Raw genomic sequence first — 12,211 nt, 5'->3', positions numbered from 1 at the left:
GAGATAGGAAGTTCGGACCAAGACGTAAAAAAAGTTTGAAATCTGCTCTTTCGATTGATATGATTGATCAACTTTTTTGGTCAACTAGAATTCGAACGACACGGCAGTAAAGTTTTGTTAGGGTTAATCCGACCCATATAGTAAGTTTAACTTTTTTTGTGAGTATTTTACATAAAAAAGCTGGACAAAATTCGTTTGAACAGGTCGATTCCTGGATGTTACTCGCATATATCTGTCTAAAGATGGAATACTATAAAATGCTGTAGAAAAGGGAGATTTTCCGAAATATATCATGAAACACATCAATTTTCAATTTTAGACACGATTTAATCAAAAATACCTTATACTCGCTTTGTTACATAAGTACATTTTTTAATAGAAATGACAATGTTTTTATTTTTAATTTTTTTTTTTTTTTTTTTTTTTAATTTAAGAACGAATCTTTAGCTTTAAAATGCCGTATTTGAAAGTCCTTAATAGTTTTTTGTTGCGAAGATATGATTTTTTGAAGGAAAAGTGGATTTTTGACCAAAATCTCATTTTTGCTTAATGGTTTTTCTTTTATAATTTCACAATTAATTATTTTTTGGCAATGTCGATTGTGCAGTCACACTTCTGAGATTCTGAACTTTCATTTTAAAAAAATTGTAGAAAAATATTGCTTATAATCAAAGTTATAGCTTTTCAAAGTTGAAAAAGTCTCCCAGATCCGAAAATGTGTTTCCGTATTTTACAAGATTGCTGTATTTAAAGGTTAATGTGTCTTAAATTCTTATAGAATATTTATCTTGTTATGTCTAACGCTTCAAAAATTTTTTAAATATCTTTTATATTGTGCGACATTGTGCGGTCTTATCTGCCTACAATGGAAAGACTTTAAAAAGATGAATACTTTTATATCTCAATTTTTTTTTTTTTAGAATTTTCCAAACAGAAGTAAAAATTTTTAAAAATTGATTTTTTTTTTTTTTTTTTTTCAAAATTTTACCCTAAATAAATATGTTGACTCCTGAATCTCTGCGTTAAACAAAAATTTTCTTGTTTATGCCCTTTCAAACGTTATATAATACTACTGTATGGGAGTCCCATTTGAAATTTTTGGGTTGGGTAACATACTTTAGAGACATTTATAAAAACTTGAACAGAATAAATTTAATAAAATGGAAAAATTCATTCAATGATTACAGTAAAATGACGCTTATACTGTTTGTCCATTTATTCTTTTCCTTGAAATAAATTTGTAAAGTTCTTCTTGAATTTGACCAAAGTTCCCATCTTCTGTTAATTATTTGTCACGATATGCAAATTGATATGATCAATACGCTGAATATTGTAGGTGTACGAGGCGCAGACGTTAAATGATGCATTGGACGATGCGGCTCGCGATTACATCGCATACTACTCAGCAATATCGCCTGACAACAAGCTCGTAGGACTAAGACAAAAGATCGACCTACCTGATCTCGTGAAAAGGTATCAAGACACATTTTCACGAAATATTGATGTTGGCGTGACAAACACCAACAGAAGTTTGCCTCCAATAGTCGGTTTTGAAGAATTCAACGAAAATGTAGATGTGGAATACACGACGCCCAGTTATACGTACGAAGTGATACTAAAGTATTCCAAACATAGTGTATCTAGCGTTGCAACCGCGAATGTCGCGCAGACATCCGTCTGGCAGACTCAGACGCTGAGATCCAGTTTACTGCAATATCTGGAGAGACACTGTTGGTTCCTCTCTTATCTCGTACAAAGGATGCACAACGAGAATCCAACCATCTTGGAAAACAATTTTGATAATCTGGAACGTATTGCGTGTCTCGAGAACTTGTTAAACTCCCCGTGGGTCGACAAGCTGAAGGTTCTGTATAACAATAATCGAACCCTCGCCGCTGTTCATGACAGCATGCCCTTGCACGAATTGTGGCACTATTTCGAGCTCAAGATAGATCACAGTTGGCATATTTCCTTGGAAATACTAAATGCGTTGGATGACAGCGTCGTGAAATGCAACACGGAGCTGCAGCGCTTCAAGGATTTAATTCTGAGCCATACTCTCTCCAATCTGGGTGTTCTATCTATCACGCGAATGTTGCAGTATTTGTACCAGATTAATGATATACATGTACTGGCACAAACGATATTGCACAACATCAGCAAGTGGCCTATGATCCTATGTGAACACGCGTTAAGTCACGCGTTGCAGCACGATCATAGTCACAAATTGCCAACGCATTGCAGACATCGGATGAATGGCGTCCTGTGTAGAATAATGATCTTTCACAAGATGATCCCCTACTGCATGAGTAGGTCTAACAGCACGTGGTACGACATAGTATACTGCACGGAGAAGATCAATCCGTTTGAGATTATGAAATCCTTAATCGATGCAGAACAGTACAAATTGTGTCTGGAGTGGCTAGAATGTCAAGCGTTTTCCCTAGAAATGCAAACTCCTGTGATCCAGGATATTCTGACAGGTCTTTTAAAGAATGAGCAACAAGGTTTCAAGCAAGCTTTAAAGGTATGCAAGAATTGTTTGTAAAGATCAGTTATTAACCGCCTTGATGAAAACAAATTTTATAATATCTCTTTATAATATTTTTTATATTTTAAATTTGTTGAAGACTTCCAAATAAAAATAAATCCAAATGGATTGAGAATTGCATTTTATTTTAATTTATCTGAGTTCGTGTTTTAGAATCTCAGAGTATTTTTGAATTCAAATGGATTGAGATACGAAATGCGTATTTATCATTTCGAATTCAGATAGATTCATGTCCCTATTACTTATATTATTTTTTGATTCAAATGGATGTGAAAAATCTTAAACGCGAATTCCAAAATATCAAAATAAATTTATTTTTATCTATTTCAATATTTTTATCTATTTCATTTTTATTTGTTGAAAAGTCCATTCATCTTAAGTATTACATACTTATTTTTCGTATACTTGATTATCGCATTGCGTCTGAGGTACTCTTTTGCCAATCTTTTCATCATAATGTTTGAGAAAATTATTGCATGATTAATTTTTTGCAATCAATCGTAAATAAATTGAAAAATATTCCCGTAAACAGAAATAGATAAAAATGGATTTGAGTGATCATTACCGAATCAAAATTCTTGATATTTTTAAATTTATTTTAATCTATTTAAAATTTAAGCATTCCTTGCATCTATTTTAAGCTATGAAGTGGAATTAAAACTACGGGCTATTCTTTTAAAAAAAGAATAATGAATAAAAAAGTTATGTGGATCAGGCAATCTATTTTAATCCATGAAATAGAATTGAAATGAAATTATTCTTATTCTTTCAATTTAAAAGAAATGTTCGTAAGTAACGCAATCCATTTTAATCTATGACATAGGATTGAAATGACGCAATTACTATTCTTTATTCCAAAATGCATTCAAATGAATTAAAATAGATCACAAATTTTCCATTTAAATTCATTTTTGTTTACTGGGATGTCTATTCAAACGTACTTTATACTCTATTCACTGAGAGAAATCGAATCGATCTGCGCATATGGACAGTATAGTGAAGAGAACGAAGTATACTATCTAGTACTGTATACAAAATACATGTTAGAGTCTGGGCTTAGATTATCAAAAAGTTTACTTCTGATTATTTATACAATTTATTAAAGGAGGATGTTAGAAATAGGCAATTTTTCACCCTGAACCGATACTTAAGTTATTTATTGGAAACTATTTATGGGACTTTTTAAAAGCTTCAAAGCTTAAAAGAAAACTTCATAAATTAAAAAATACTAAGAAAACACTTTAAATATTTAAAGAATCCAAAAATTGTCTTGTAGTGAACTCACACTAAAAAGGACACTTTAAATTTTTAAATTAATTTATAACCTCCAATATGATGTAAACAAATTATTCATTTTTATTCATCATTAAACTTCTTTCAAAAATATGGAATCAATTTGTTCGACGGTATTATTTTGTGAATAAATAATTATAACGATATGTTCTGATGCCATATGCTTAAACTCGCTGGCATACGAGCCTATACGGGCCTATCCAAATAGAAAAGGGAACCTGCGCGAAGTGGACGAATTTATGTCCGAGCTGTTTGGTTTTTGTCAATGAAGTATCAGAGTATAGAATCATAATAAGTACCAAAATTGTGTGTTAAAATATATTATTTATTGATCTAAGAAAAACATTATTTTATTGTAGTTGCTTGAAAAATTTATAACTTTCTTTAGAGGAACTTTCTTTCTTTATAACTCATAATAGAGGAAAACAAAAAAATCTTGATAAAAAAGCATATTTTAAAGTACCAAAAGGCTCAAAAAATAACTCAGATTTCTGTTTTCTGATGATTTGACAGATACAAAAATTAAGATTTGTATTAAAAAGTACAAATTCAACATTTTGTAATATATGTATATAAAGGAATATGACTAATATAACTAATTCATAAATTAAAAAATCTGAGAAAATTTTTATTAAAAATTATAAAATCATACAGCAATTTTTAAAAATTTTGACAAATTATATAAAAACTTTTAAGAAAAATTTTTACCAAATTTTATCTTTGAAAACACTTATTATTTGAAAACACTTACTTATCAATGGTTTAATAATAAATATTTCAGTTTCTTCAAGCATTACCATTGAGCCAATCGCTAAAGATATGTAAAGGAGTTCTTAAGCAATTAGAATCTACCAGCGCTTTGCAGTTTATCGCCGACTATTTATTGGAACACTGCAAAACGGCGGAGCGTCCGAAGTATCGGAAAACCTTGGTGGGATTGGAAATTCTGAAGATATTGGAAAACAAAGACAGAGCATTATACGTTCATTTGATAAAAGAACCATTATTGATGTTGGAGCAATTATTAATGAATTGTAAATTTGAAAATATCCAAATGATTTTAAACGCACTGCAAGAGAATTTGGAACATCCTGATATAGGTTTTAATAATTTTGACAAAGTTATAAGGTTTTATGCCAAAAAATCACTAGACTTTCGCGTGTCGCTCCAACGTGATGGTATTGAAAATAAAGCCAAAAACATATCTCAATCTAATCTTGAAGTGGAAAATAACGAATTTGTTATGCCTGTTAATGTGCCCACGAAAGAGGAATGGATCCCAAATGATAGGGTAATTAAAAAAGCATTTATAACAATTCATTACTACTGAATTAAAAGATACACATGTAAAATAATAATCAAGCATTTTTTAATGATTTTTTTGCTTTTTAAATAATTTATATACAGGGTGTCTGACAATTAACCCGGCGAGTCCGTGGCGGGGTGTGACATACTCCACCTGTTCTTTTCATTGGTATATTTTTTATTTTTTATTGCGACATTTTAGCAACTTTGAGTAGCTAGAGCTTAATATTATTTGCTTTTTATTGAAATTGTTTCTTATATTATCCCTTTTTATAATATATTGCAGTTATTTGACGTGATTCTGGGGTAAATAAAATTTCACAGATTTCACTATTGTGTTGAAATATGTCACACCTTGCCACATACTCAAAGTAATCTTTCTTTACCACATACTCGCCGGGTTAATGATAAATCTCTTGCAGGTAGGTAGAATGGACCAAACTGAGTTGAAAAATTGTGCACCACTTTGCGATCCTCGCAATAGTTAACGAGTTATAAATTAATAAAAATTTTGAATTAATCCCGACCACCGTCAAATTAAAGCGCGCGATTGAGATTACCAACGGCTACGCAGGAACGTCGCGTAACGCGGCCCGCGTAAAGCAGTAAACTCCACGCCCTGCGCGCTTAGCAATCTCGATCACGCGCTTGGATTTGGCGATAGACAGGACTAATTCGGAATTTTTATTAATTTATATTTTGTTAACTATTGCGAGGATCGCAAAATGGTACAGGACTTTTCGACTCAGTTTGATCTATTCTACCTACATGCGAGAAATTTATCATTAATTGTCAGACCCTGTATATATAAATTTTTTTTAGTATGTACAGTGTCCCAGAAGATTGTCACAATGTGGTAAAAGGAATCGAGATAAACCAAAAAGTTCTATACTATTTTGCGATATTCGCAATAATTTTTGAGTTATAAAATATTAAAATCAAACGAATAAGACCCAGGTAGAACACGAAATCATAATAAAATCACGATGACAGCAAATATAAGTCATTTCATGGAAAAATCACCATGACGTCATTTGATACACTTTTTATGATGATTTTGTGATGAATTCTTGATATAGAAATGATTTTTAAGTGATTTTTTAACTACGTACTAAAGGAAATCGTAATAAAGGAATCACAATTTTATCCCTGTCGCAAATTTACTTTAGAACACTGTAGAAAAAATATCTATAGTTCTGAATGTGTTTTTTGAATCAGGCATTGCATGTACGGAATGGGGTTCTTCTTATAACAATTTTTATAATTTTTAATAAGATAATGAACGTACGAAAACTATAGACATTTTTTCTATTATATAATGTTCTAAAGTAAATTTGCGGTAGGGATACGTATGATAGCAGCAACTGTTGCCATCGATTTGCTGTCTGCGCGTTTAACAGCATATTGACGGCATGTTATACAAATGTAAAATTTTATGTGGAACACCGTTCTACATAAACGTCACATTTGAAAAAAATAAGAGCGAGTATTCGTCTCAAGGTTATATTAAACAGCTCTTAATTAAGACTCACTAAAGTGTGAGTTGGTGAGTTGGTCGCGGTGGCGCCTAGATATAACGCTTGTGACCGCACTCGACTCATGAGAAGATCCCCCGCGGTGTAGCCGCCTAGCGGTGGCGCCAGCACTCACTTGTTCGCGTGGGGCCTTACACATTGATTCGGCTGAATTATCTACATTCACCAACTATAAAATTTAAATGAGGTATTCCACATTCATAACTGTATGTATTTTGAAATCAACATTCTCATATACAGGGTGTCCCAGACCAATGTATAAAGATTACTACGATAAGGTAAAAGGGATCAAGATAAATCAAAAAGTCTAATAATAGTTTGCGATATTTGCAATAATTTTCGTGTAATAAAATATTAAAGTCAGCCGAATAAGAGCGCGTGGAGAGGCAAACGGTTGGTCGCCTGAGCCGTAAGACCGCCCGGCTCGACACGATGCGGTGCCAAGCTATCCTTTCTCTCGCCGCGCGCCACTTACCGTCGCCTACAATCGAGCCGCAGTGGGCGGTCCTACGGCTCAGACGAGCGACCGCTTGTCTCTCCGCGCGCTCTTATTCGCCTGACCTTAATATTTTATTACTCAAAAATTATTGCAAATATCGCAAAATGGTATTAAACTTTTTCATTTATCTCGATCCCTTCTACCTCATCGTGATAATTTTTATACATTAGTCTGGGACACCCTGTAGAAACACATTAACCTATAATAAGCAAAACACTATAGGAACATAATGACGGTGTCATATCTCATCCAGCGATCATAATAAAGTCACATATTTTAATTTTCATTTATAATTGTATTTTCTATTGTTTACATTGTTTTAACATTATATTAAAACAATATAAGTATTTTGGAAACTATAAAGAATGATTTTGTCTATAAATAGTGTATAATTTCTTTTTCATTTTTAAATCATTTTTGCGTCATTGCTTATCGGTGACTTTTAAATAAAAAATAAAGTTATGATGATATCCTGATGATATCATTATGAACTTTGTGTTCTATCTGGGGAGCGCGCGGAGAGACAAGCGGTTGTCCGTCTGAGTCGTAGAACCGCTCATCGCGGTCCGACTGTAAACGACGGTGAGTGACGCGCGGCGAGGTGAAAGATAGTTTGGCACCGCCGCTTCCTCATATCGTCGCACCGCACCAAGGCTCGCGTCAACGTTATACACTCCCGATCACAATTATTAAGTATTTCGTTCTTCGTAATATTTATAGCATTTTTTATAGCGAATAACCAAAAGTTAAATAATGTAGTTAACTTTGCGAATGTAGCATAACACCTCTCCCTCTACTCTAAAGTATAAGAACATAGTAAAGATTATCCCTTCGAACAACAGTTCTAATTAATACTATTCAAATCTCACGATTATGTGTAATTTCAAGAAAAAAATTAAATTATTACCATTTTTTTAAACTTTTCATATTAAACATGATAACACTCGGATAAATAGTATTATGCTGATTACAATTTATCGCAGTTCTAACGACAGTTTTCAGTAGTTCTAGCAGACTGTTCAATGCTCATATTTTAAGAAGAGTTTCAGCGATTGCATATGTTTTAATAATTTTTGAATCTTTAAATGTTGCATGATTTCATAAAAGAAATGTGTAGTTAGATTTTGCAAATTGCATTATTTTTTTGTAAAACAACTTCGTTCTTTAGCTAAAATAACATATTGATTTTGCAGTGGACGCGCGGTACTGCAAATTCATATCGTCTCGCGCCATGCCATTTCAGATAGCGAAATATTACCTCCTTCACCGCGCGTCACCGCCACCGAGATAGGCGCGATGGCGCGACGTCATTGTACATTGGCTCAGACGTTTTATTTTATAACTCGATAATTATAGTGAATATCGCAAAATGATATAAGACTTTTTTATTCCTTTTCATTGCCTTTCGTCCTCAAAGCGGCTCGTTCCTCACCCTTTCTGGGACACCCTGTATATACAGGTTCAATATATATTGGCTATTTTTTTCATTAAAATTTCCTATATTATGTAAATTATAGAAATAATTTTTACAATCTTTTTATGATTATAACTTTTTAACGGATAACGAGTAACAGATAAAACCTCATGAAGGTCACTTTAATTTTGGACAATATTTTATGAGCGTGTGTTTGTGCATTTGTATATGTATAAAATTGTCCAAAATGAAGGAATGCATATATGTCTTCTAGTTATAAAATTTACATAAATTTTACAAAATTGTTTGTTTAACAGGCAAAAGAATGTGGTTGCTGCAAGACTGTGATATTTTCGATGTTTAACAGACGACATCACTGTCGACGATGTGGTCGCGTTGTTTGCGCCGTGTGTTCTCAGCATCGCATGCAAGTTGCTGGTTATCCCAGTTCCGTATTAGTACGCGTGTGCGATGATTGCAAACGTCAAACAGTATTGCAGATACGCGCGGCGCAAAATATTCCATCGACGTCCAGCAGTGAGCTATTTGATTATTGGCGATTAACAAAAGATGAGAGGCACAATCATACTATAAGAGAAGAGTTCTCATTCGAACATGCACCGAATATTTCTCTGTGTCTTGCTATTCTTAATTTGCATTTTGATCCTAAAATATACACTAGGTAATTTCTAAAATTTCTTAGCAGAAAGGATATAATTAAGAATTATCAAAATATCAAAAGAAGTTTATTTTATAAAAAATGTTTTCTCGATTTTTTTATATAATATAAAAACCTAATGAAATGTTGACAGTAAGTTTATGATTTATATATATATATATATATATATATATATATATATATTCTTGAATTTTTTACAAATTTTTTGATCATTTGCTTTAATTAAATATTTCTTTAATAATTTTCTAAAATACCATTGAATCTTTTGAAAAGAAGAGTTGTAATTTAATCGCAAATAAAATATACAAATTTTAGAAAACTATTCATTAGAAAAAATGAAGTTTAAAGAACATTTTGCAATTAAAAGCTAGTATTATTTTTAGTTTTTAATTTTGTTTTTTAATATTTTAAATATTTTTTGCAATAAGATTTTTACAGTTTTTTAAGATATTTGATCATTATTAAATGTGACGTTCAAATTAATTTAAGATACTTTGCTTCGGTTTACGATTGTTTATGGACTCATTTCTTTTACCGTACAGTTTCCTACTGGATCGTTGTGATGAGATGAAGCAATTGCTTCAGCCCGTTAATGGCAGGATAAATCCCGAAGTTGACTACGCAGTGATTATCAAGATGATACGTTCTCTGCTAGTTGCTGCCAAAATGAAATGCGCGAAATTCGGTTTTAACACTGGTCTCGCTCACTGCGACCGATTCCTATCGCAGGTGGATCTACTTGCGACTCTGGTCCATTCCGACTGCGTAGCACTTATACCAACAGATGACTTGGACGAACACACGCTGAGGAAATTGCGTGATCTTCTCACTGAGAAGGAACGTTGGACATTAGCGTTAGACGTTAGCACGAAGGCGGGACTCGACACACAGGGCGTGTGGGCCGCGTGGGGAAAGGCCTGTCTGAAGGTGGGATACTTGGATCAAGCGAAGGAGAAGTTTCATCACTGCCTCGACAAGATTGTGCACGAGGATATCGACGATTGGGTCGTACTGTCCTGCCCTAAGGAAAGTCCGGTCGAAAACTCTAGAGAAGAGTCAATGGAAACGATGGAGAAAAAGGCATGCAAAGGCAGTTATTTGAAAAGAAGCGAGTACTCCAAGTGTCGACCGCTGAAGGATCCACCACTGTTGACGGAGATCCTGCAGATATTAGATATCCTGAGTATACATCGGTCCCGCACGCAGCATCCAAACCCACAACCTAAGTCCGATGCAGCACAGGAAATTCTGCAAACGCTCAACAGCTTGAAAGCCGTGAGCCAGAATCAGTTCAATGTTAAATATTTAATGCCCGCCAATCAGACGATTTACTATCAGGAGAGTCTGTATTATCTGCTAGCGTACGGAAGTTATACCTCTCTTTTACAATTCTTCCTGAGGTACAAAGAGTTCGACAAGTGTGTGGCATACATTTTGGACAACGACATAGAGCGCGATTTATTTCTTAACGGAGTCTATTTATACTGTTTGAGGAACGGGTACGTCGAGAAACTTCATGACGCGATGAAGGCAAGAGATCCCACCTTAGTTGTTTGGAGGAAATACCTAATATCGGTGTGCCTCTTCATGGAAAGGAAGCAATATTGGCATATTTTGTATCAGATACAGCTTTTTATGCGGGATTGCGTGAGAGCATCGATGACGTGTATTCGTTTCTACACTGATGAGGCGAACACCTATTCAGACTTACACAACAGGGCGCATTTATTGCAAGATGCTCAAAAGCACTTAGAGTCAGAACTACAACTGGAGAGCTTCACTAAGAGAAGAAAGAACTCTGTTCTGGTACAAAAATTTTAATGAAATTTTGATGAGCTTGATGTTTTATTAAATTCGATGAAATTTCAATTTTATTTTGCTGAAAAGATTATGGTTTGCATTTAATAAAAAAAAAAGATGATATTTTAATAAGAATTCAGTATAAATTCAAAGAAAAATTATTAATTGTAGAGGAGAAGAGGGTACTACTGTTGACTACCCCTATTATTTCCGTTATTAGGTGACGTATTCTAACAATTGCTCATGGAGTTATTCGTTTAGTAGCCCGCCGTTTTTTAATAATGCTCATATACCTATACTGACTGACATTTGTTGTAAGGCATTTTTACTTTTGAGCACTTCTAAACTTTTTCAAGGTACACTTTCACCTTTAATTACATACACTTCCTCAATATTCTTAAACTTAAGTATATTATCACGCGAAAGTACATACACTCAAATATTTTTTTGTTATTTCACTTTTTATTCGGTCGTATACATTTCGAGTTATATAAAGTTAAAACAATAACATAGAAATTTGTTAATATGGTTTTTTAAGAAATTTTTATATCGAAATATTTCTTTGATAAATCGATTGTCATTCTAAAGAGCGGTGTTTAGAAACATTAGAACCATCATTTTATGCTTGTTTAATGTTAAACAGGGATAAAATGATATTTTTAATGAATTTTTGGTATTTCTAAAGCTTCTGAATGCAGGAAAATTTTAAACAATGGAAAATTAAAAATATATAATTTTGTTACAAGGTACGGTGTTTCTTTTAAGGCTCCTGACTTTTCAGTCGAGAACTCCGCGTTAACGGTAGCGACATTCCGTCGCGGACAAAATTAGTACTAATACACGTGAAACATGACAGACTGACGATGAAATGTTATTGTGCATGTCATTTTGTTATTATGTGTTTCATTGTGAAAATATGACTTGTCTCGTATTTACCAAATTCGTAAAAATAGACCACGAATAAAGTTTCTTTGAATTTTATACATAAAAGTATTTTTCACTTCTTTCAATAGCTATCCGTATGTTTTCCTGTCTGAATAGGCGTCACTTTACGTACTTTTTACTGACTGCTAAGCGAAAAAAGGATAGTCGTGACCCATATTTAGAAGTGTTTTAAAGCCATCTGATTAATCTG

The 12,211-nt window shown here is 33.2% G+C and overlaps 1 protein-coding gene across 5 annotated transcripts in view; it reads left to right on the top strand.

The window, feature by feature from the left end:
* Window positions 1–12,211, top strand: part of LOC105198485 — a 62,878-nt gene that overhangs the window by 42,214 nt on the left and 8,453 nt on the right. For 4 of the 5 annotated variants that reach the window (XM_039459132.1, XM_026139775.2, XM_039459135.1 and 1 more), the window contains 4 exons: window positions 1,337–2,527; window positions 4,626–5,135; window positions 8,915–9,279; window positions 9,819–11,082. In XM_039459132.1, coding sequence (XP_039315066.1) covers window positions 1,337–2,527; window positions 4,626–5,135; window positions 8,915–9,279; window positions 9,819–11,082 — 3,330 coding nt within the window. The remainder of the gene's footprint in view (window positions 1–1,336; window positions 2,528–4,625; window positions 5,136–8,914; window positions 9,280–9,818; window positions 11,083–12,211) is intronic. The other variant, XM_039459134.1, reaches the window with a different exon arrangement.

Source organism: Solenopsis invicta, chromosome 16 (assembly GCF_016802725.1).
Source record: "Solenopsis invicta isolate M01_SB chromosome 16, UNIL_Sinv_3.0, whole genome shotgun sequence".
NCBI lineage: Eukaryota > Metazoa > Arthropoda > Insecta > Hymenoptera > Formicidae > Solenopsis > Solenopsis invicta.
Note: the sequence above shows the minus strand (reverse complement) of the source record. Positions and strands in the feature narration are given on the sequence as shown.